At 42.3% G+C, this 26,156-nt stretch overlaps 1 protein-coding gene across 1 annotated transcript in view; it reads left to right on the top strand.

Moving 5' to 3' along the window:
• Positions 1 to 965: 965 nt before the first annotated feature.
• The window catches only part of Als2cr12 (amyotrophic lateral sclerosis 2 (juvenile) chromosome region, candidate 12), a 27,542-nt gene continuing 2,351 nt past the window's right edge, over positions 966 to 26,156 (top strand). Inside the window, exons 1-13 of the mRNA XM_013014711.1 lie at positions 966 to 1,078; positions 1,526 to 1,603; positions 2,911 to 2,980; positions 5,077 to 5,210; positions 7,797 to 7,890; positions 9,881 to 9,942; positions 11,886 to 11,983; positions 13,237 to 13,289; positions 15,129 to 15,228; positions 16,666 to 16,769; positions 22,307 to 22,369; positions 25,318 to 25,407; positions 25,524 to 25,633. Of these exons, the coding sequence (XP_012870165.1) occupies positions 966 to 1,078; positions 1,526 to 1,603; positions 2,911 to 2,980; positions 5,077 to 5,210; positions 7,797 to 7,890; positions 9,881 to 9,942; positions 11,886 to 11,983; positions 13,237 to 13,289; positions 15,129 to 15,228; positions 16,666 to 16,769; positions 22,307 to 22,369; positions 25,318 to 25,407; positions 25,524 to 25,633 (1,169 nt within the window). The remainder of the gene's footprint in view (positions 1,079 to 1,525; positions 1,604 to 2,910; positions 2,981 to 5,076; positions 5,211 to 7,796; positions 7,891 to 9,880; positions 9,943 to 11,885; positions 11,984 to 13,236; positions 13,290 to 15,128; positions 15,229 to 16,665; positions 16,770 to 22,306; positions 22,370 to 25,317; positions 25,408 to 25,523; positions 25,634 to 26,156) is intronic.

Genomic DNA, 26,156 nt, shown 5'->3' with positions numbered 1-26,156 from the left:
TAATTCTGTGTTTTGTTTCGTTTTATGGTGGGCTTGAATACAGAGTCTTGTGCTTGCGAGGCAGATGCTCTACCATTTCAACCATATCTCTAGTCTTTTCTGCCTTAGTTATATTTTAGGTAGGGTAGAACCTTATATATTTTTGCCAGGCGGGCTGGATGATAATCCATATAGGAAGGTATCACAATCACCCACCACGCCTGGCTTTGCTGGTTGAAATACGGTCTCACTAACTTTTTGCCTGAGCTGACTATGAACCACAATGTTCCTGATCTCTTCCTCCTGAGTTGTTAGGCTTTACAGGCATGAGTTACTGCACCTGACTGTATTTTCAATTATAGAGGTCTGGAAAAGAGAGGCATTAAACAATTGTATTCAAGTCTCTCTACTTATCTGATAGCTGTTATTCTTGTGATTGGGAGGTGGGGTTGTCTATGCAGAGTTTCCTGTCTATAATTAAGGTTGGTGCCCTGGAATGAGAAGGTAGGAGATTCACTTGCACCATAGTTTGAGAAACAACTGATTTTTCACTGAGTTCTGTGCGGGAAATGCTGGAAATTTCACTTCTGGGAGAGTTCCTGTAGACTGATGGAGGAACAGAGCTTAGGAACCAAGGAGATATGTTGGTCCCTGGCTCTGCAAGTTGCTACCTCTATGACCTCATCTGTAAATTAGATAACAATAATTGAACATTAATTATGAACACAGATCACAGAAAGAACTTGATTATAGAAATTTTTAAATTCCTTTCGAGGCAAGTTCAACGGATACATTCTGTAGTGGAGACCTTATACCATTTCAAGTTCCACCAGCCTTTTTTTGGGTCTTCACACAGTTCTTTCCAGTTTAACTCTTAAGTATTTTTGCTTTGATTTTAAGTGATTTAACTCTGCTGTTGTGTGTATTACAGCAAGAACCTCAAGAACATCCTGAATTAACAGCTAAGACTGCCCCTAACCTGTGCCATGAACCCCAACCCTCTCATCTACTGCACCTGCTGGGACCCATGGAACATAGGGCCACGGAAGCTAATCAAGACCCCTCAGCCACCAAACAAGCACTCTTCAGGAAGATCCAAGTAAGGGTTATGTGGGATGGGTGAGGGGTAGGGGGCTTTTATCTCATTTGTAGTCTGTTTTGCCTCACAAGCAGTAAGCTTTGTGGCCAAATTCCAAGTGCTCCAGAAAGCCTAGCTTTGTGTGGCTTTCCCTAGTGCCTTTGGGCTGCTGCTGGACTTGTAAGCCCTGGCTAAGATCAGGGTTGTTTTAAATAAGGAAGTCTTAGCACTGGTGCTACAGAGGAAGTGCAGCTTCCAATCAGCTTTGGTACCATGTGGCACCAGAGAGCCTTGGGACCTAGGAACTGAGTTGTGCTGCCACCCCAGAACTACCTGGCACAAATGGACAAACCTCAGGCCTGAGGTTTTCAAGAGCTTCAGGATCTCAGTTGTTCCAATTTGGTGTGGTCCCTGTGGGAAAGAACTTAGCTGGAATACTGAAAGAGCTTGTACACTTTTCACTTCCAGGCTAATTCCTCTTGTATCAACTTTGAAAGAACACAATTTCATCCCATCCCAACCAACAGGAAAACCTCTTACCCCCAAGTAAGTATTTGTAAGTCTACCAGTTAGGAAGTGGTTTTAGGCATGTAAATGATAGATCTCTCCCTTGATCTTCATTGCCCCGCCTATTTGAACTAACGTGTTGCCATGGATATCAGCAAATTGCTAGAGTCCACAGTGATTTTCTTACAATCTCAGGCCCTACCTGTAGGTGGTGTGGTCCCCTCATTCACAGCTCCCTGTCTGCTCTGTCCTCAACAGCTGCTTCCTGCCCTACACATAAGGAATGCTTCATCATAGGTTCAACTGGCCAGGGCAATCCTCCCACCTACCAATGGCAACAAATCTGCCTTGCCAATTACTTTCCTACGGCTAAGATTTTCTCCAAATTCCATCTGTGTGTCAGCCACAAATTAAAGCTTTTTATTCCCATTTGACAAACTTAGAAGAATTACTTGGTTCTAGATCTGTGCTTGAATCTTGGGTTTTATTTATTTATGCTTAGAAAATACTTATTGAGCACCTAATATTTGTCAGGCCTTGGGGAAATGACGATGAACTGTTCACCTAAAGTTCCCTGGAGCTTACTTTCTGGCCAGGTGGGAGATGACTGTAAACAAATTAATGTACTCTGAGTTGGCATAGAAAAGAGTTCAGAATAGGGAATTATTTTCTGCAAGTCCCTGTATAAAGGGGACAGCCAGAGCCATGATGATGGCTGGGAGAAGGCCTCCTGGAATAGGAACAGTCCTTGTGCTGTGTGTGTGCACCTTCTTCCAGGAAGAGACCAGGAATGAAGGGAGCTTGGGGAGGGTGATGGGATATGAACCCGGAGAGGATAAGGAGCTGGTGAATGGCCCCCAGAGATGTCCACATACAAAGAGTTGGGTGCGCTGATGGAATTAAGGTTGTGAAACATGGAGCATGAAGTGGAGAATGATGAGCCTATGTTTTCCAAGTAGGTCCAATAAGTGTAATTATGAAAGTCCTTCAGATGTAAAAGAGGAAGTCCAAGCACCAGGCAAGTTGTGATAGAAGCAGCAGAGACCAAGAGATTCAAAGCTTTTTCATGGAGAAAAAGGCCAACAGCAGCTTCTAGAAGTTGAGAAAATCAATGAAAAAGACATGTCCCAAGAACTTTTAGAGAAACACAGCCTTGCCCATGCCTTTAATTAGCCCAGAAAGACCTATTTTGGACTTGAGCCTCACCAGGGCCCTGTGTCAATGGATCCTCAACTATCCCATGTACCCCCTAAGAAGTTCAAGTGACTGGGACTCAGCTGATGGTGGCATTAGGATGTATCCTCTACAGTTTGGACTTCTGATGCATTGATTGATTTCTTTTGCAGAGGGAAAGCTCATTTAGGAAGGCAAGGGGAGAGCAGTAAAATACCTACTGTGAGTAAAACAGGGAAAAAGGTATGGGACCATTTCTCAAGCATATATTATAGGAAATTGTGGTCTTTCAATACACCTCATAGAATCTCCATGACAATCCTAGGAGACTTTAGGTGCTGTCAGTAGTGCACCTTACGGGTTAGTAGATGAGTCATGATCGACCCCAAACCAGGAATTTCATTGCAGTCTTGACTGGCTTGTACAGGATGAACAGTTTGTCCCCAGGACACCAGGTGGTGATAGCTAGCCCAGGCCAAGCCCCGATGCAGGATACCTTCTGCCATAAATAGGAAGCCATGAATCCTGGGTCAGGGGCTGTCAATGAAAGCAAGGGCAAGAAGGTGCTAGGGAAGAGAATGGGGATCAAAGGCAAAAGGCTCTTGATACCTGCCCTGGAGCACAGAACTCATCCCTGTGTTCTTTGTGGTCATACCTTACAGGTCTGGCATGGGCAGTCAGCCAGCTAAGTTTTTTTTTTTCTGGTTATCTCAAGTTTTTTTGTGTGTGAGGTTTTTAAAAAGAGGTAGCTGAGTAAAAACCACACCACACATGTGGTATTCAGGTAAGGGGTAGGTTTATTCATCGTTCCAGTTGGCACCAGGCCATGTTGGCCCTCCACGCGGCTGGGAAAGACCTGGGAAAGAGAGCGTCTGGGCCTGGGCTAGGCCTTATCTAGGGTATGGGTGGAAAAAGGTGTGGCCACATCAAATTCAGATGTGACCTCAGCAGATGCAGATGTGACCTCTTCCAGGTGTGCCAATTGCCTAGGTAACACAGGTACTGGGTGGAGACTTTGCTGCGAGGAGGGTGGAGTCTGCTCGCCATCCAGGAGCGAACCTTACATTTTTATTGTAAAGATACTGTACAGAGGGGCATACATTTAGGAAAATGAACTACCTGGTGGGTTATTATGGTTACTTTTTTTTTTTACCGTGTCCTGATTTTATCTATTTTCCTTTTTCCTATAAACAAGAATCATGCATTTCTTTAATGGTTTGGGGAAAAACCAATGTAGATATATAATTTCCCTGTAGGAAAGAGTATAGAGAGTCAAACTGATAACTCTCAATGAGAGACCAAGTACAAGATGCTCCAAGGTCTTATAGCACATGAGGATGGGGGTGGAGAGGGAAGTGACATATGTCCCTCACAGCTGTGTTCCCCATAGTACCAGCTGCTATGATCTTATCCTGGTTCATGTCACATGGTGGGCTTGCCAGAATTCTGACTTGGCATCTAAATAGGGTAGGGAGAAGTAATGAATACATGGTAGTCATTTCTTACATGTTCTTGTGTGGTTTTTTTCCCTCCCACAAAAGCTCTTTAAGAAAAAATTAGTTTGCCCTTTTTTTTTTTTTTTTTTTGGTCATGGGGCTTGAAATCTGAGTCTGGGCGCAGTCCCTCAGCTCTTCAGCTCAAGGCTAGCACTCTACCACTTGAGCCACAGCGTCACTTCTAGTTTTCTGGTGGTTTATTTTATTTTTATATATGTTTCTTATTGTAAAAATACTGTACAGAGGGGTTACAGTTACATGAGTACATTTCCTATCAAGCATTGTTACCACCTCCTTTGTTTTTCTCCTACGATCCCTTCTCTCCCTATCTCCCCAACACCTCCCTCTCCCCACCCCCGAAGTTGAAAAGTTCATTTTCAACATTGTGTCTTGTATATCTCTCTGGTGGTTTATAAGAGTCTCACAGACTTTCCTGCCTGGGCTGGCTTTGATCCTCAGATCTCAGCCTCCTGAGGAGCTAGGATTACAGGCGTGAGCCATCAGAGCCCAGTTAATTTTCCCCATTTTATGATTAAGAAACTGAGTGACAAAGTTGAGTCAAAGATTCAAACTCAGGCTTACCCACTGCTGAAACTAATATCCATAGTGCCTAGCCACCCCCTGGCTCTGACCATAAGGGATGATGAAGAATGGGTACAGGCTATGATATCAAAGGTTCAGTGATGGAGGGTGATTGGAAGAGGGTGCAGATGGAACTTGAGCTGTGGAATCTCATGTCATGGCTCTATTTTTAAGATGTGAATAAGGCAATAGTAGAGGATCTAAAGGAATCCCCATACCCCAAGTCTGCAATTTTATTTTGCCTTCCACCTCGGTGCTCAGGAAGTAATCAACGTGTCACCTGGCTATCAACTGGTTCGGAATCGTGAGCAGATTTCAGTCACCTTGGGGGATGAGATGTTCAATAGGAAAAAACATTTGGATTCTGGCCCCTTGGATAAAGTCGCAGTTTCCAGGTAATATCTTTAGAACAACATAGATCTCCTCAGAGATCTTAGCCTGGTCCAGCTTCAAGGATAAGTCCCTGAAGTCCACGCTCAGGCCATGGGGTCCCTACTATGAAGACACCACCCAGATGAAAACAGTTAGTGTGATTTCATATTAAGAGAACAGTTTCTCCTGAGGTGAAAACCAGGTGAAATAGCCCTAACATAGTCTGGATTTGATTGGCAAATTGAGCAAAATCAGAGTCTCTGGGAGGCTGGACTGCACATCTCTTTTTTCATTATCTATAGTTCAAAACTCCCATTCTGGGAGATGCAGTGTAGAAAGTTCTGGCCCATTCTATCCAGTGAGTACACAATTGTCCTATCTGTCACTGAAGATCTTCCCACTTGTAGTTATCCAGTGCCATACTCAAGATATGGCCATGCCTTTCACTTCTACCTCCTATGCCTGCTGTCCCTCTCATATTCAGGCATCTTCTCACCTGTAATGCAGAAAGCTCCCTGTGTTCTTCCTTCAGACGTCAGTCTGATAGAACTATTTTGTTTTAAATTTTTTTATTATCATTAAGTAGTTTTACAAAGAGATTTCAACCCAACATACCAGTTTGTAGGTACAATGTGTCTTGATTATTAAGAACAGCAAGGAGCCAGGTGCCAGTGGCTCACGCCTGTAATCCTAGCTACTCAGGAGGCTGAGATCTGAGGATCACAGTTCAAAGCCATCCCGGGCAGTAAACTCTGTGAGACTCTTATCTCCAATAAACCACTAGAAAACCAAAAGTGGCACTGTGGCTCAAGTGATAGAGCACTTGCCTTCAGCTGAAGCGCTGAGGGACAGCGCCCAAGCCCAGAGTTCAAGCCCCACGACTGACCAAAAAAAAAAAAAAAAGAACAGGAATAACAACACACACACACACATACACACACACACACACACGCACACACGCACGCACACACGCACGCACACACAGTCACTTATATCTATTCATCAGTAGAAAAGACACAACTTAATAGTTAGCACTGGATACATCTGGGAAGAGATTCAGACTGTGAGAATAACTGTGCTGTGGGGTTGCCCTGATTTGAGCTGACCCAGAGAAGCTAGACCCAAGTCCCTGCCTTTGCATCTTGTGAGGGATTCCCTCTGCAGGAAGAGAACCCTACAGTGAACTCTTGGGTTTATATAGGAAAGGTGTCACCAATTGAGCATAATAAATAATAATAATAATAGTCCATGTTTGTTTGGTTACCTGATAAAGCTGTGACTTTTGCTTCTACTACTCAAAATACAATGGTCCCTTGTCATTCGAGTTTCTCATGCCCGGGCATCATCTCCCCCTGTATCTTTTCTTACCTCACATCCTCTCAGTGCCTAATTAGCTGTGGAGGATGATTGGCCAAAGGATCAAAGCTTTTTGAATTGAAACCCTCCTCTCAGCCTCTCCATAAAAATGATTACCCTATCTACTTCAGCTTAATTACAGCTGAACATTCTACAGATATCATGGTGGCCCCAGACCCAGAAACACCAAAAACCATTGTAAGTAATGAAGACCATTCTAGTTTTCCCTACTACTGCACATTAAAGACCAGGACCTTGAGCTACATATACCCTCATCCTTTTTGGTTTGTTTGTTTGCCATTAGGCCTCATGCATGATAGGTAGGCATTGTACTGCTGAACCATGCCTACAGTCTTTTTTGCTCTGGCTATTTTTGAGAGTATTGGGGTTTGCCATGGCTGAACTGGACTATTTATTCTTCCTAATTAGCTAGGTGTATCACAATGCTTCATTTTGGGATTTTGTTTTGTTTTTTGTGGGTTTTTTTTGATGAGAGGATTTCTTGAACTTCATTATCTGGGCATTTTGAAACTGCCATCTTCCTGATCTCAGCCTTCCATGGGGCTGGGCTGACATCTTGGATAGCTAAATAACCCAGCTATTTGCCAAGATGGGGGCTCACAAACTTTTTGCCCAGGCTAGCCTAGAACCTCAGCCTTTCCAAGTTCAACCTCCCAGGTGCCTAGGATTACAAACACGATACCAGCACTTGGCTCTATTTTGTTTTTGAGACAGGGTCTTACCATTACCTTTGCTCAGAATAGCCTCAAATTCACCATCTGTCTGCCTCTGCCTCTTGAGTAAATGGGATTACAGGCAAGAATCACCACAGTGGCCTGAAAGCCACTCCTTTAAATCTCCTCTGCGTCCCATCGCTGTCTCACTGTGTGATTCACAGCCAGCATCCATCTTATTCCTCCAGTTTCTCTTTTTTTAGTCCTCTCTCATTTGAACTATCACCAACTCAAACTCTAACCAATGTCTGATATATGTCTATTTCTCTTCACTCAATAGGGCACCAAACCACCCTGCTCACTTTTAGCTAGCTTAGCCAAAAGGCCAGATCTGAGGTTCGACCAGCCTTCTGTGAAATACTTTATCCAAGACCACCCCTCCATCCCACCATCCCCTCCCATGGTGGTGGAACAGGTACAGAACATGTCCTGGATCTCACCAGACCAGACTCCAGTCCTCCCAGACACCTGACTGGTGCAACAGTAAGTGTTGTGATGATAGAATTGCTTGTCCTACAGGATTGAAATCATTTCTGACCTTGAGGAGCAGATCTCAGAGCTGACTACAATCATAGAACAAATGAACAGAGACCACTTAGCTGCTCAGAAGTTGGTGAGTAATCCTTAAAATAGCCAATACCATTACAGAGAGGATAGGAATTATATTCTCAGACTACCTATGTGCCAGGCAATATGCCAATCATTTGACTTTGTTGAACCCTGCTGCCCAGGAGAGAGGACTCTAGAGATTGGACCATGTATGTAAGCAGTAGCATTTCTCTGAGTCCATTTCCATCCATAACTGCAAGAACTCAGGCCTGACTCATTCAGTATGGGAAGCATCCAGCTGCCTCTCAGGTGCAGAATGGCACAGTGCCTTCCACACTAGGAGATGCTTGTCACTGCCCATCTGGCCTTAGTCAGAAGATGAATTTCAGAAGTTGTGAGGCACTAACGACACCAACAGACCGGTGCCTCCAGTGCTGCTCAAAAGCTTCCCGTACGCTGTGCACAGGTGGCTCACCCCTATAATCCTAGCTACTTAAGAAACTGAGATGTGAGGATCAAGCCAAGGCAGAAAAATCTCTGAGACTCATCTCTACTTAACCAGCAAAAAGCCTGAAGTGGAGGTGTAGCTCAAGTGGTAGGGTGCCAGCCTTTAGTTTAAAAAAAAAAGAAGAAGCAGCTAAGGGAGGATGTGAAGCACTTGGTTCAAGCCACAATACCAGCACATACACACAGCAAAAGCTTCTGGAAGCCTCCTGTGTCCACCATCTGTTCCTAATAAAACTACATAGGTCATTGCTATGCTTTGTGCTTCTTGGGATACACAAGTGACCCTTGTCCACCTTTAATTATCAGTGTCATCAGTGGCCCTTTTTCCCTAGCTCAAGCAGGTGTCCCTGATGGTATGGGATGAGCTGCTAGCCCAGAGCTGTGCTCAGAAACTTCCTCCCTTGTGAAAACTTCCTCACTTGGGGCGGGAAGGGCGGGGAGAGCTCTACCTCCAGCAGGTGACCTCTTACCCCTGGATTGGTCAGAACCAACATTATGATTCAGGCCAAGATCTCCCGCCCTCACTGCTGATTCGCTGTCTTATTTCCTTCTGTAGAAGGAAGAGTGAAATTTGAGCTCCACAGAAAGATGTTAGGCAGAATGTCATCTGACTCGTGAGCATAGGCCAGTAGAAGGCAACTTGAGAGAATATGCTCATGGAGGGACCCAAAACTGAGATTTTCAAAATACTCTGCTTGTAAACAGCACCCCAATTTGTGTTGTGGCCCTATGGCTAGGAGTAGTCCTGGCTGGCAAGGTGCCAGTCAATGGCTGAACCTGAGCCTCATTGTGCCAGGCAACCTCTGCCTTACTAATAGGAGAGAGACAAGATCTATGCTGCGTGGCTTTGAGGTATCCATTCCTCTTGAAATTTTGGCCAGGGGATCTGCTATGTTAGGATGATAGTACCCGAGAGAGAGAAATTCTTGTCTGCTACAAACCAACCATGCAAACCAAACAGCTTTAACCTCCTAGAAGGCAGAATCCGATTGCTAGACATTTTTATCTTACTCTTTCAGCCAAGCTCTTTGCTCAATAAATGACTGTTCGGTTGAATTATGTACCTGAATCCAAAGGTCAGGATCTTACAATAAAATGGCAGTCTACTACTCAGGAGACTGAAATATGAGGATCAAGGTTCAAAGCCAGCCCAGGTAGAAAAGTCCATGAAACTCTTATCTCCAGTTAAGCACCAAAACAATTCTAGCAGTTAAGCTGTGGCTCAAGTGGTATGAGAAAAAAAAAAGAGAGAGAGTGGACAAAAAGGCTCAGGGTCAGCACTCAGGCCCTGATTTCAAGCCCCAGTCCCAGGACTGGTACAGAAAAAAAAAAAAGAGACCCTCTACAAACAGTACTGTACGAGGTACTTTCCATGTATCAACTTTATGAACTGATTGGGAACAGGCATTTTTCTGGTTCCTTAGTACTAACTGCAGAATATATCTAGGACAGGTATGGGCAGACACACTCCTGGGATTGGGGAGGCTTTGCAGAAGATGCAGATCCTATTCCCAGCCCTGGGTAGTCAATGCTGCTTTCATTTCCAGCTTTCCACTGAGATGGATCGCCGCTGTGCTGAGCTGAAGCAGCACTTTGAGAACATGAGCAGGTATGTTTTTTCACACAAGTCCTGGGAGCTGAAGGTGCTAAGGCTCCTTTGCAGGACCCTAGATCCTGGAACTTTACTTGAGGCTATATAGAGTCAGATCTTGTCAGGGGATGGGGCAGAGATAATTGGGGCAGTCTTTGGGGGACAGAATGGTTTGATTTGCAGTCACTAAAATGAAGTGACTCAGTGGCTTTGTACTTCTGCTTTTGTATTTTATCATCCAGCTTTTTCATTTCAATGACAATCTTGTTGGCTGCTGAGAAGAGCCATATTTTTCTCTAGGAGATTTTTATGATAAATGACTGTTTTCCTTACTTTCGCCAATCTCTACTTTCCATGAGAATACAATAGAAAGAAGAGATGGGAGGAGAAAAGTGATGGCAAGTCAAGAGGAAATGACATGGAGGCTTATTCAGTGTGGGTGAGGCAAATCTCAAAATCCTCTGCCAGACTGCTTGCTGCACCAGGAGGAGCCTGTGTCCTGCAGAGAGACAGCATTCTTGGTTGAGTCATCCACTGTGATTCGTTGATTGGATGACTGTTGCTTTAGAGCAATGTGGAAAAGCAAAGCTTGCCACTCCCATGTTTGTTGCAGCACTATGCGCACTAGCAAGCTGTGGAGCCAACCTAAGTTCCACTAACAGATGAATGGAAGAATAAAATGCCATCAGACTTGAAAGAGAAGGGATTCTGCCATTTGTGCCAATATGGATGGAAAGGGGAAAATATTCTGCTAAGTGAAATAAGCTGGCACAGAAAGACAAATTGCACGTTTTCACTTATATTTGGAATCTGAAGTAATTGAACTCATAGGAAACAGAGAGGGAAGGTGATAACAGAGGCTTGGGAGGCAAGGAGGAGAGGTGCTAGTCAAGAGTACAAAATCTCAGGCAGGAAAAGTACATTTTTAAAAAGATCTTTGCAGGGCATGATGACTAGCTAATAATAGAATGCTGTTTGTCTTAAAATTACTTGTGAGCACATTTCAAGTGCTCTCATCACACACTAAAAATACATTTAAGATTATGAATCTGTTAACTTGCTTGATTTTACTTATTTTGTACTATATTGCTAAAGCATAACATCATCTGGTGCCTCATGTTTGGTTGCAATTCTAAATTATCATTTACAATGATGATGAAGAGGGAGCACCCCTAGTTGCATCGTAGCATTTTATATAAACATTTATTTCTTTATTTAATCATTTATAGGCTTCATTTTTTAAAATAGCTTTGTCAGGAAAGTACAGTTTCCATATATTCCCTGTGTCCCACACTTACAGCTTTCTATACCCACCAACATCCCCACAGTGGTACATCTGTTACAACTGACACATCATCATCACCCACCACCCCTAGTTTATGGTTCACTCCTAGGATTAAACATTCAAGGTTTGGAAATGTCAGAAGAGTTTTAGAAGTCCTTTGTGTTCTGCCTATTTATCCATCCCCATCCCATCTCAAACCATCCACCCCCAACCCTGGCAACCCTTGATCTTTTATTATCTTCACATGGCATCTTCCAGAATTTCATGTACTTAGAAGCAGAATGGCTTTTTTTTTTTTTACTTAGTAATGTCTGAAGTTTCCTTCCCCCTCTCTTTATGGCTTGATGACTCATATAGATTTCTGTTCCAGTACTCAATGTCAACAGCTGCTTGCTTGGGTTGGGAAATAACCTAAGAGCTAATCTAGCTTACAGTTTCCCAAATGAGCTGTAAGCAAACACTGTGCTTTTAGATGATGAGTATGTGGACCCTGACAAGTCCATTAAACAAAAGTAGGTGTAAGAAACGAGGGTCCTCTTACCTCTCTCTGGATGGAAGTCCAGAAGCTAGAGGAATTGACGACCTCACTCACAGTAGGACAAAGGAGAGGGGAGGGCACGGCAGTGGGATGGCTCAGCCCTTTTCACTGATGACAGTGGTCTTCTGGCTTCTGCAGGGAGCTCACAAACTCTCATAAAGTGGAGCTCGGTAAACTAGAGAACAACTACAAAGAAGCCTTGAAGGCAGAGAAGTCAGCTGCTCAGGAGAAACTAGGTACTGTTGGGATCTGGGAGAATGACTCTGGGAGGAAGGGTGAGCGCTCAATGAGGTCTAGGGCTGAGGAGCTTGCATGGCTGTGGGTGGGTGGTGTCCAGGTGTCTGAGGCTTCCTGGCTGAAGCTAAAGGGGGAAAAGCAGCTAGGCATGAGACTGAAAAGAAGGACTGTGTCTACCACTGTCCTTCCTTTCCCTTGAAGATCTGAAGAAGTCCCTTAATCTTCTTAGTTCCCACTTGGGAACTAAGGACAAAAATATCTGCTATCAATGTCATGAGAATATCAGTACAGAGGGTGAGGGCCAGATGGATGGAGGGACAAAGAGTAGGCGAATCCAGTCATAACATCCAATGTACTTCTGGAAAAGAGAACTAACTTGAAGAAAGGGGTGGAGCCAGGATAGATGGCAGTTAGAATAATGGGAGGGGTGACTTTGACCAAGATACTCTTGTACTCATAAACTGACATATTGACGTGAAACCCTTTTGTACAATTACTTAAAGTTAATTTTAATTTTTTAAATAAAAATTTAAAAGAATGTGAATACACTTTTAAAGTGTATGAAATGTTCTACAAATATAATACTACCAAGATTCAGCAAATTTCTTCCCTCATAAAAGGATAGTGTTTTATTAAATTCTCACTGACACACTGTATGGCCTTCAATGGATTATTTATATCTGCCATGAAATCTTATTGCTTATCGTGCCTTTGGGAAGATCAGAGTGTGTGCCCTTCAGAATTGTGAGTTTATAGACTAATCTCCAAAAAGAAATTCTGCAGCCTTCTTCCTTTATTTTAATTTTTGAACAATAGATATACTTTGCTAATATTCTACTTTCCTAAAAGCATGTATTGTTCTCCTAATCATTGTAAACTAGGAAATATTTATGTAAGAAACAGATGTAGATGTACACTGTAAGGTTTTGTTCCTCTTTTCCCCACAGATGTATATTACCTTTGGGGCTTTTGTTAAACTGTAGTTGAACAGACTTAAGTATGCATCAAAATCCCCTAGAAGCATTTTTGTTAATACATACCAGGTTCCTCTGCTAACTAATTTGGTAGGTTTAAAGTGGAGTTCAACATTTGAGGTTTAAATAAGTTTACAGGGTGATTTCTAGGGCTTCAAAAAGTTTCACCATCTAAATAAGAGTTTGGGGTAGGAGGATGTACAGGACAGCCCACGTTTAGATTTGAAAATGTGCATGTCAGAGGAGTAACATGACCTTGTTATTTTGTTGTTGTCTAGAGGAGATGGAAAAGGAATATAAGTATTTGAAGAACATGTTTCATATTTATCAGGTGAGCTTCAGAGGGACTTTGGTGGGCTATAAGAGTGAGTGAAAAAAAAAAAAGAATTCTTTGTCGGGCGCTGGTGGCTCACGCCTGTAATCCTAGCTACTCAGGAGGCTGAGATCTGAGGATCGCAGTTCAAAGCCAGCCCGGGCAGGAAAGACTGTGAGACTCCTATCTCCAATAAACCACTAGAAAACCGGAAGTGGCGCTGTAGCTCAAGTGGTAGAGCGCTCACCTTGAGCTGAAGAGCTGAGGGACAGCGCCCAGGCCCAAAGTTCAAGCCCCACAACCGACCAAAAAAAAAAAAAAAAAGAGTGAGTGAAGCAGGTCTCATTCCTGACTGGTAACACCACAATGAACCAGAAAATAATGTCTTTCAGCATCCCAGCACCTAAGTGGCTCTGACTATGCAGAGAGAAGCAGGAGCCCAGTGCCTTCCAAGCGTGACAATTCAGTCATCTAAGCCCCAGAGAAGCCTATTGAGAAATAGGTTTCTGGTGACAAAACTAATAGCTGTTTGTTGTTCTTAAAAAAAAAACTTTTAAAAAAAGAAATAACCAACAATAACAACAACAAAGTTTCACCAACCAAAAGCAATCTCTGATTTGTACTTCATTAAGACTAGTGTTGAGACAGTAGTTTTGTTGGTTTTTTTTTGTTTTTTGTTTTTTTTTTGCTTATGTGGTGCTGAGGAATCAAACCCAGGGCCTCAGGCATGCAAGGCAAGCGCTCTACCACTGAGCCACCTTCCCAGCCCCGAGACAGTAGTTTTTTATACCTCCTTTTCATTAAGCATATCAGAATCCCTTATCTCCTTTTGTAATGTCTAGCTATTATCTTAATATAAGTGTCCCTGGGCATATGATTATTCATGTACAGTTGGCCATTTGAATTGTTTTCAATGGCTTGATACAACAGCAACAAAAAAACACTACTTCAAGCCTGTTGGTTACAGTCCTTAACAATGGCTCTGGTGGCCTGGGACTTGGCAGATTTGAGCACTGAAAGCCCACACCAGCTATGGCTAGTCACAATGTTATGTTTTGCAGAGAGCACCCATTTTCTTCTCAGCAACCGTAACTTCCTTTTGTGGCTGAGATTAAATACACCTGTCAATGCCATGCCTGTTGACTGGCTCGGACTTTAAGAGAATGGAACCAAGGAGGAGAGGCCCAGGACCTTGATGCTGCTGAGGCATGGGATGGGGAGGGGAGGGGGGGAGATGGGGGAGAGATGTGGGCATCCCATGACAATAAAGTCCTTCCCTTCTGGGTTATAGCAGAGGATTCAGACCAGCTGAGTATCGGTGTGCAGCTGGAGCTGTTTGTGGCCATCTGGATGAGGGTCTTTCTTACAATTTGTACAATTAGAGGCCAAAATGAAAGAGTGTACAAAGTCTAACCAAGAAATTGGGCCAGTGAGTTCCAGGCCAGACTGGACTATAGAGCAAGAACATGTGTCAACAGACAACAAAAACTCCCAGTATTTTCTAAATGTTCAATTTAACTCCAGACATTTCCCATTGTTCTGCATGTCCTACTGAATGGGGAGCTCTATGACTCAGGAGTGGCTGACCTGTGAGATGGAGAGGCGAAGCCTAGCTTCAGAGGGGGCCAGGCTCCATCTCTGCAAATGTTGTGCATACTTCTCCCAGCTCTCTGCAGGTTTAGGTTGGGGTTTTCTTCTCATGTACCATCCATGAAGGGACGCTCAGAGAGGGCCAGGCGAAGAGGAACAGCACAGGATATCCTGCTATGCTAGCAAGGGTCTCCAGCTATGGATTTACAGCCTCTACAGGTCTCCTACTTTAGAACGCTCTTCTTCATGGTACCTTTATGCCTTCAGGATAGCATTTATGATGAAATGGAAGATAGGTGGTCCAAGCGGAAGGCAGAATGGGAGAAGGATGAGAAGTTAGAACGAGAAAAGATTCTACTACAGCAAAGTGAGTGTTACAGAAACTTCTGGATTTTTTTTCTTCCAAGGGTATCAAAACAGCTGCTGTTAAACTTAGTCTTGACTTTAAGGAGGTGGACTTCGATTTACCAAGGGTATGGATCAAAACAGCTGCTGTTAAACTTTAAGGAGGTGGACTTTGATTTACCAAGGGGGTGGGAGCTACATGCTAAACTCTTAAATGGAGAGATGGAAAGGTGCCTAAAAGAGACTCCTGAACTAAGGGGTCTATGCCTGCACCTTCAAAAACACTGATTTCCATGTTTGACCATCATGGTCAGGAAGTATTGGGACCTCTAAAGGAAAAGTAACTTGATACCTAAATACAGGTGACCCAATGTTCCAGTAGTTTCTGAATTCGAATATGAAATATTCACTTGTGTAGATGGGGAGACAGCAGTGTTGATTACACTGAGAACCTCTTACCATCCCCCCCCAACCAGGTTCCCCAAGGGAGCCATGTTTGATAATTATTTTTAATACTTCCAACATTCGTAATCCAGAACTCTATAGGTATACCACCCACCATTCAGTGAGCTTTTACATGAATGGCAAAATGGAGGAAGGAATTTATGGGACTGTTTCCAGACCTAAGCTGAGGTCCCTTATACATTTAGTTGGTTAAAACCAAATTACTGGCTTACATGCAGAATGTCTCTGAGAAAGTCATCTCACATGCTAGTGGGGACTCTGGCCCCTGCAGGACAGCATGAAAACCCTGGAGTTGAAGCTGGGAATGGGACAAAAGCCTCCTCTCTGTGGTTTTGTCTAGTACTCCACTCACCTAGAAGCCCAGACACCAGAACCCAGGTCATCTTTCAACCTTCTAGCTATTCATGCAGTACCCCCTATGTCACAAGAGTCTAGGCCTTCATGTAACCACCATTTGTGAAACATCACAAGTTAGCTGCTTATTATGCAGCTCCTTCTAGAGTAACCCTGTGAGCCCTAAGGCTCCCTACTCATCCTCCCAAACTCTGACACCGAATTGTTTGTCCTTGCCTTTTTCTTATTGTTTGGTATTGGAGTTCTGCAGACAGGTTGCTCTACCCATGGGAACAGTATAAATCTACTTCTGCCCCAAGGCTAAGCACAGAATGGATGGGTCAGGCCCATCAAGAGCTTTCTTTAAAGATTAAACTATCTAAGAAAACACTGGTTACTTCAGCAGGAGAATGAACATAATAATAAGCAGCAGATTTTGTATAAAGAACCAGAGATGTTGAAAGTCACAGCTAATATGACTGAGGACAAGCCCCATGCTCACTCACCCTTAAACAACCCAGGTAGCCTCAGAGCCTGAACTCTACGATGAAAAGGCTCCAAGTTTGACTCAGTCTGGAAATACTTTTATCTTCAGATATTTTTTCTGCACTTGCTTTTTCCACATTCATATATAGGTGTGGTTTTTTTCTTCCGTCCACAGAACATAGGATGGCAAAAAGGTTTGAGTTAGAGTCAGAAGAAGAAAAGAAGAAAATAAACAAGTCTTACAGTGATATCTTTGAGAACTTCGTTCGAGAAAAGGAGGTAACTCAACCAAACTCATCAATGATTCAATATGTAGTTCAGGCAGCAGAGCTGAGTTTCCAGACTGGCTCTCATAATTGGCTGATCTTTTTTTGTCTTAATGGACATTCTCCTCTTTGCCCAGATTTCCTGGAAATACATGCAAATAGAACAGTAGTCTTGCTGGCCTTTATAGCTAGATAGTTTTACTAAGGATAACAAATGAGGATGAAAATTGTACTTAACAGGAAATAACAGAATGCTAACCATGTGAAAACTCAAGTTCCTTGCTTTTCTAAAATCACATCTCTGATTCCTTCTCATCCAATTCTGAAGCTGAAGAGACACGTATTGGTACAAACTAAATCAAGCAAAGTTGGTCTTGCACAGCATTTAGTGAATGAGAGTAGTTACCTCAAAATAGGTGAGTGTTAAACAATTGCTAACCAATCCGCCATTACTGAGACTCATGAAGAGAGGAAGAGGTGAGGGGTTGAATGCGGTCATAATATTTGATGCATACCTATGAAACTAGGAAAATTTAGGGGAGAGGTTGGGTGAATAGGGAAGAATGACAAAAGAGGTGACACTGATCAAGATGCATTATATTTATAAACTCATTTGTTGAGTGGTAACCCCTTCGTTAAACTCCTTAAAGATAATAAAAATGTAATTTTTTAAAAAAGAATGTAGGAATTCTACAAAAACACACAGACATTTATTAAGTAAATATGAATTAGCAAGTAGAATTCAAACACTTTACACCCCCAGATAGATCTCTGGCTTTGGGGTACACCAAAGATTTGCTTTACCAACAGTAGGTGTGTGGCATTACAGAGGCCACTGTGGTCTGTAGCAGGCAACCAGACCCCCTAAGCAGAGCAGAGAACCATCCTGGGAGCAATTGTTAGGTGCCATCCCTAAGTGCGCATGCTAGACTCTGTTAGATATATTTGTTCCCTTCTTGTAGAAAATATACTTTTTACAATACTTTGGCTTTACAATATTTTAAATATTTTATTATCTATCCATTTCTAGTAATGGTAAAATAAAAAAAAAACCACTGGTTTTACCAATAGCCCATTTCTTGTATTAGTATGCTTACTGAGCAAAAGGATGCGAGTTGGGTCATGCTCTGTTGTGCATGGAGTGCTTCTTGGTCTGTAGGCCTCATTCTCTTAATAAAAAATGGTAGTTCATCTGTATATTGTGGGGGAGGGTTGGATCTGCTTGCAAAGTCTCCTTCCTCCTTCCCGTTGCTTCTCCAGTATCACTGACTGTAAATGGGGTAAATGGGGTTCTCTCTCTCTCTCTCACTCTCTCTCTCTCACTCATACACACACACACACACACACACACACACACACACACACATTACACATTGAGGTATAATTTTTACTTAGCAAGATGCTCAAACCTAAACTTGCCTTGACGAATGTATATACCCATGTAGCCAACTCAAGATCTAGACCATTTCATAAAGCCAGAAAGAAGTCTTGTGCTCTTCTCTCCAAAACCTGCCCCCAGACAACCACTTGTAACTTGTAGAATTCTAGGCCAACTCCAGCAATTTCACATGTCAGGTCCAACCACTCACTCCAGTACACTAATAAACATGCTTCTACTAGCATTTTGTTGACATATGCTTTTCTTTCTCTTGGATATATGCCTAGTGGTACCATGACTGGGAGCTAGAACAAGTGTAGATTTAATTGATAACAAATTGTTATTTTCCACAGTACTCACATAATTTTATTCTTGAATCTTAAGTATGAGAATCCTGGTTGCCTCACATTTTTCACAACAATTAATATTTCCAGTCTTGTGGTCAATGCAATCATCTTGATTTTAATTTCCCTGATGACTAATTATGCTGGACAGTTTTCCATGTATTATTGGACCATTGGTCTATCGTCTGTTGTAATATGTTTGTTGAAGTCTTTTGCTATTTGAGAAATACTAGGCCTATCTTTTTTTTTTTTTTGGTCAGTCATGGGGCCTGAACTCTGGGCCTAGGCGCTGTCCCTCAGCTCTTCAGCTCAAGGCTAGTGCTCTACCACTTGAGCCACAGTGCCACTTCCAGCTTTTTCTGCCTATGTAGTGCTGAGTAATCAAACCCAGGGACTCATGCATGCAAGGCAAGCGCTCTACCACTGAGCCACCTTCCCAACCCCATAGGCCTACCTTTGTATTGTTGCATTTCAGTGCTCTATACATAGAGTACATAAATTTCTTCTCAGCTACTCCCCACTTGCAGCTTTTTTCTTTTGTTAAGCCTTTTCATTTTGGTAAGGGTGTCTTTTAATGACCAACAGTTTTTCATTTTGGTAAATGGCAAATTATCAGTCTTTTCTTTGTGTGTTTAAAAGCTTTTTGTGTCTTCTCTACAAAATCTTTGCCTATTAAAAAGCCATGAAGATACTTTAGTTTTAGGAATCTTTCAATCTTAGTACTTATAATTCAGTGATATATTTTTTCCCATATGAATAGCCAGTTCTTTTAGTACCATTGTGCGTGTGCCAGTACTGGGGCTTGAACTCAAAGCTATTCCTTAGCTTTTTCACTTAACGCTGGCACTCTGCCCCTAGAGTTACCTCTCCACTTCCAGCTGTTTGAGGATTAGTTCAAGATAACAATCTCATGGGTTTTTCTACCCAGATTGGTTTCAGATCTCAGCCTATTCTCAGTAGCTAGGGTTATAGATGTGAGCCACCAAAACCTGGCTTTTGAGCACCACTTTTTGGGGAGAAAAAAGTCTATCCCCATTGAACTGTCTTAACATCTTTGTGAGCAAAAGATCAGGCTCTCCATTCTGTTCTACCTGAGTGTTATCTATACACGAGACAATAACACATTGTCTTAGATATGTAGTTTTAAAACCAGGTATTAAAGATCATCTAACTGGGGCTGGGAAGGTGGCTCAGTGGTAGAGTGCTTGCCTTACATGCATGAGGCCCTGGGTTCGATTCCTCAGCACCACATAAGCAAAAAGAAAAAAGCCAGAAGTGGCGCTGTGTCTCAAGTGATAGAGTGCTAGCCTTGAGCTGAAGAGCTGAGGGACAGCGCCCAGGCCCAGAGTTCAGGCCCCACGACTGGGCCCCCCCCCAAAAAAAGATCATCTAACTTTACTATTATTTTTCAAGATTATTTAGGCCTTGGTACATCTTTTGCATTTCTATGTATATTTTAGGGCTACATTGTCAAGCCAGATGTGTTACCCATATGTAATCCCAGCACTTGGGAGACTGAGACAAGAGAATTAAAAATTCAAGACTGATCTGTGTTACATAGTGATACCAAAGAAATGAAGAAGAGAGAAAAAAAAAGAAAGAGAGGAGAGGAGGGAGGGAAGAAAAGGAAAGAAAGGAGAAAGAAAAAGCTACTTTGTCAATTGAATTAGCTAGATAAAAAAAACACTTTTGATTGGGATTGTAGTGAAAATAAAGGTCAGTCTTTTTAGAATTGAAGTCTTTCTTTTTACTTTTTTGTGGTGCTGGGGTTGAACCCATGGCCATGAGCATGCTAAGCAAGTGCTCTACCACTGAGCTATTTTTCCATCCTCAGAACTGTATCCTTAAGAATGCTGAATCTGTATACTGACTTAAGGAAAGCTTCTTAAGGAAGTTTAATTTCTCTTTTTTGAAGGGAGGGGAGTTCCAGTTGTGAGGCCTGAACTCTGGGCCTAGGCGTTGTCCCTCAGCTCTTCAGCTCAAGGCTAGCGCTCTACCACTTGAGCCACAGCGCCACTTCTGGCTATTTTTTTCTACTTATGTGGTGCTGGGGAATCGAACCCAGGGCCTCAGGCATGCAAGGCAAGTGCTCTACCACTGAGCCACCTTCCCAGCCCCCCACTTCATTACTTTTTGACTGGTCATTTGCCAACTGGTCTCTGTGGGTTATACACATCTAATGCACCTGTGAGGATTTTTCACCCAAAGGATATATGTGGATGCCATTAATCTGCTAAATAGATCATACGTGTGCCTTTCAAAATAAATTACATGATGCTGACACTGTTTTGGCATTATATAAGTTGACTTCAAATTTAACAAATTGGATTTAATTGTTATCTGTTCCCTTTCACTTTTTGTTTTTGCTAGTCCTGGGGTTCAAACTCAGGGCCTGAGGACTGCTCCTAAGCTTTTTTGCTCAAGCCTGACACTCTACCATTTGGCCACAGCACTACTTCTGTTTTTTTTTTTCTTTTTATGTGGTATGGAGGAATTGAACGCAGGGCTTCATGCTTGCTAGGCAAGCATTCTACCACTAAGCCACATTCTAAGCCCCATCTGATCCCTTTTAAGTAGAGCTACACTGTTGTAGCTGACTTCTGTACATTGACTTCTGTATTGGGGGGCTACAATGCAGCAAATTGATCTGTCTTGATTCCTATGGTAACTAAAGTTTTGCTATAGTGGACTTGTGCATATAACACATATGCTATAGTGTAGTATATTTCAGTCAGTGTTAGATGATGCTACGTAGTAGTTGCATTTCAAGAAGGTTAATATTTTCAATAGGAAGTAATATGTGAAATTTTAGCACATTAAAATCATATTTATAATGTAATAAATACTTGGCCAAATTGGCCTTATTAAATATATGATTTAGAACCACTGTGTAATATGTATCATTTTCTCTAAATGCTAAAATTAAAAAAAACACCTTTGTATTGTTTAGGAAAATATCATTACTGCTACTACTGTCAGAAAGAATGAAAGAATGCAGACTAGAAAATATCAGTTTTGTTTAGTGAATCTAGTGAACTACTTGTGGGAGCTAGGTGTACTGTTTTCTGTGTTTTATTTTGCTTAATTTAGAGAGAATTGAGTATATATCATTCAGGCTAGAAGAGATGTAACTTTGGTATTTAATGAAGGACCTATACATATTCTCTGCAATATACAGGCATGAGCCACTGGCACCTGGCTTAAGGGGTCTTTTTGAAATAATTGGAAAACACAGAACACACATAAAGCTACATGGTGATATTGCTTAAAATTAGCTTATATGTATATTTTGTGTCTTTTCTGTTCCAATTTAACTCTTTCCTTACTTTATTGCAAAAAAGTACTTGCATGTAAAAAAAAGAAAGTATAATTTCTTTTTGTATTTGTCAACATATAAGGCTAAATACAATATTTTCATTATTGAATTTCAAAATGTCATAATTCAATAATATGTGTGTCATTATACTCATGTCCTTGGTGAATATTATGTTCCTGAGTCCTCTACTGGCTTTCTTAATTCTCTCTCTCTTTTTTCTTTTGTCAGTTGTGAGGCTTGAATTCTGGGCCTGGGCGCTGTCCCTCAGCTCTTCAGCTCAAGGCCAGCGCTCTACCACTTGAGCCACAACACCACTTTTGGTTTTCTGGTGGTTTATTAGAGATAAAGTCTCGTGTACTTTTCTGCCTGGGCTGGCTTTGAACTGTGATCCTCGGATCTCAACCTCCTGAGTAGCTAGAATTACAGGCATGAACCATCAATGCCTGGCTGGCTTTCTTAATTCTTTGAGAGAAGTTCTAGAACTTACCTTTTCCAAATGAAATTGTTTTTAGGAGCTCATGAAGCAGCATGAAAGGGACACCTTGGAATTACAAGAGCTGAAAAAGACCAACGAGGTAAATTTTTCCATTCTTTTCTATAGCATTGGTATCTTACAAACACATCAGAAAAAGTGTAGTCTGTGATAGTTTTTCCAAACCAATAAAAGTGGATTATCTAACCTTGGGAATGGTGGCTCACACCTATAATCCTAACTACCTAGGAGGTTGAGATCTGAGGATCACCATTCAAAGCCAGCCAGGCAAGGAAATTCATGAGATTTTTATCTCCAATTAATTACCAAAAAGCTAGAAATGACACTGTGGCTCAAATTGATAAAGTGCTAGTCTTAAGCAAAAACCTCAGGGACAGTGTCCAGGCCCTGAGTTCAAGCCACGGGGGACACACACACACACACACACACACACACACACACACAGGACTATCTAAAGCTAAGTTCGCTGAATTCAATCAGGCATAAATTATTCTGGAACTTTCTGTAAAACAAGAACAATGGTGCCTTTTTTAGGAATATGTAACAATGCCAGCAATGTTCTGTCAGTGTTGAACAACTTCCATTTCTAGTAAGGCTTAAACCACAGAAGGACCTTGAATTATAAAATGTCATATATATCCATAAGATTCCTGAAACTTCTAAACCTCCTCAGGAAATGCTTTCTCCAACCTTCTCCTTGAAACTCTGGGGTCACTACACACATATTATTTAGCTTTGACAAGACAGCCTCTTGTACTGGGACACACTGGGGCGCTTCCTAGAGCATCTGAGAAGCTGTTCAGACCCACCAAATGCCCTGTGGTTCCTTCTTCACTGAGAATTTAATTTGAATCCAGAATGAGGAAAAGATTCATCATTATACAGACATTATAAAGGAATGATCCCTTGGAGACCAGGTGGGGGTCAGTATTACTGAGTGCAAACACACATTGTAAGGAGATAGCTTCAGAGTCAGGTAGACCTAGCATATTGTAGTAACTGTGCTAATGAGTTTCTCCACTCTGTCTGTCCTTTGTGTCATTTCTGAGTCATTGTTATTCACTGATTTGTCTCAGTTGGGACCATATTGTTTTATTTGCATGTTTGGTTGAACTGGACTGCGTGAAAAGTTATGAGGCCCCTCAGAAGAGGATCCCCCAGTACTGCCTTCCAGACAGACTATACTTCCTGTCCCAAGCCCCTACGCAAACTCAATTCTAAGTGTCCTATAGCATGTGAGTCTGGGACAGACTATTGGAACGAGGATTCTCAACTACTGGCCCCAAGCCACCTTTGTTGTTCTTTTTTGCTGCTCCTTACATAACATAATCTTCTCATTATATTACCAACTTTGCTCATGTTTTTCTCTTAGGTTGAAATTCCATTTTTACCCTCTCTATGCATTTTGAGATTCAGAAATACCTGAAATACCAACTCAAAATGCAATTGCATATACAGACCTACCTCAGCAGGACAAATGGATCTTTCCTCTGAAGAAATCGTATTGTGCTTATGGATATAGCTCTTTCTCTCCATTTATTATCTGACTAGTAACTCATAACCAGCATCTGTAGCTATTATCTGTGAAGTGCTGAAGGAACCGAAAAATCATCTAGACACTGTCTCAGATGTCAGTCAGTCCCATTGACCTTCTCAATGTAATCAGACCTCCAGAGCTTCCCACACTCAGTGTCCATCCTCTCTGACGTATGAACTGGAGAAGTACCATCACAGGCTGCAATTGCCTTGTGCAAAGTACTTTGCAAGGTTATTTAGCATCCTTTTGCTTATTCATTCCAACGATTAATTACTTCTTGCTGAAGCCCTGTGATGTGCCAGGCACTCTTCTAAGATAGGGAATTAGCAGTAAAGAAAACTGGCAAAAGCCTGCCTTCCTTGAATGCATCTGCTTAGATCATCATAAATCTGTATAGACAGTAAAACAGGGAAAGAAAACATAGGGAAGGAAGCTAAGTGTTTAATAGACTTTTTCCCACTCCCCATCCAGTCAATCAACCAACTCCCTAAAATGTATCCCAGTTCATCCACTCCTCTCCAGGTCTGCTCCCTGCTTTCCTTAGTCCAGTGATCTTTACCTGCACCACAGCAGCATTCTCATCCTTGTTCCCCTTCTCCTCTCCTTCCACCCAAAATACATGATGCACAGAACAGTGAGATAAATGCAAGCAGTGAGGGCCATGCAAAGTGAAAACCTCTGGATGGTTTCCCATATTGTCAGATTGCCACATCTTCCCAGGGATAAACTGGCCCCTCTGCGACCCCTTGCCTGGGCCCACTCTCCTGTTGCTTTCTAAGGACTTGTACACAGGCTCTGTTCATTCTTCAGTAGTCTTCTGTTTAACTGGTAGGCCTGTAGAGCAGTTATAGTTTTATAGGAAAATTAGAGTAAAAAGTACAAAGAATTCACTTTATTCCTCCATCTCAGTCACCATAATTTCTCCCTATTAATAACATGTTAAGGTGATAGACTAATTACAATTGACCAGCAGTACTGATACATTATTAATTGAAGTCCATAGTTTATCCAAGGGTTCGCTCTTGGTGCTATACATTTTGTGAGTTTTGCCTAATATATCATGTCATATGTCCATCAGCTAGTCTGTCAGCAGAATCGTCTCACTTGTCTAAGGATGCCCTCTGACCCACCAGTTTGTCCCTCCTTTCCACTCCCAACTTTTGAAGCCATTAATCATGTTAGATTCTAGAGCATCACAAAGTAGGAATCTGTCAATTGTGTTTAACAGAGACTGGTGACTAGATGGTTGTTGGCCCCTGGAATCCTCCAGTGAGCTCTGGTGAGGGCAAGCCTTACAGCAGCAACAGTGAGGATGAAGGTCAGGGTGCAGAAGAAGGAGACAGAGAGAGGGTGGAATTCCTGGGTTGGCTGTGAGTGGTGGAAGAGAACAAGTATCTGAAGTTGGTGTTTTGCACTCTAGTCCAAGTGCCTTGAGCAGAGAATAAATAGGGAGCTATTGGCATGCTATCCTGGAATAATTTCTTCTTGTACAGACCATAGAGGAAGAGTTGCATGCACAAGCTCTTGTTTTGGAATCACTTAACACAAGCCTTTACCAAACCCAGATGGAACTCCAGAAAGAGGTGAGTCCTGGCTAGATGGTGGCTAGGGAGGAATCCAAGTCTTTGTGCTGTTTTCCCTATAGCACGGCCCCCAAAAGGCTCTGAGGATGACAACTATTAAAATGTATCTCTTTCAGAAAGCTACAGTGGGAAATATGGAGAAAATACTCCTGACTAAGCTTGCTGACGCTGAAGAAAAGTATAAGTACACAATACAGAACTTGATTGAAGAAAATACTAAATTAAGGTATGTCTATTGCTACCCTACCCTTGGGAGCAGTGGGGGAGGGCACTTGAAAAGGGAATAAAGTTAAGAAAGTAAGCCAAAGCTGGGTACTGGTGGCTCACACCTGTAATCCTAGCTACTCACGAATCTGAGATCTGAAGATGGTGGTTTGAAGCTAGCTTGGGCATGAAAGTCCATGAGTCTCTTTATCTCCAATTAATTACCAAAAAAGCAGAAGTGGAGCTGTGCCTCAAGTGATAGAACACTAGCCTTGAGCAAAAAAGCTCAGGGACCCTGATCCCTGAGTTGAAACCCCAGGACTGGCAAAAAAAAAAGAAAAAAGAAAGAAAAAGAAAATAGAAGGGAAGAGATGGGAAGGGAAGGAAAGGAAAGAGAGATAAAGAGGCATGGAAGGAGAGAAAGATGGGAGGAAGGGAAGGAGGGAAGGAGGGAAGGGAAGAGGAGGAAGGAAAGAAGGGAGGGAGGGAGGGAGGGAAGGAAGGAAGGAGGGAAGGAAGGAAAGAGGGAAGGAGGGAGGGAGGGA

Source organism: Dipodomys ordii, unplaced genomic scaffold, assembly GCF_000151885.1.
Source record: "Dipodomys ordii isolate 6190 unplaced genomic scaffold, Dord_2.0 Scaffold1, whole genome shotgun sequence".
NCBI classification, from domain to species: domain Eukaryota; kingdom Metazoa; phylum Chordata; class Mammalia; order Rodentia; family Heteromyidae; genus Dipodomys; species Dipodomys ordii.
The sequence above is the reverse complement of the archived record's forward strand: the minus strand, read 5'-3'. Positions and strand labels throughout refer to the sequence as shown.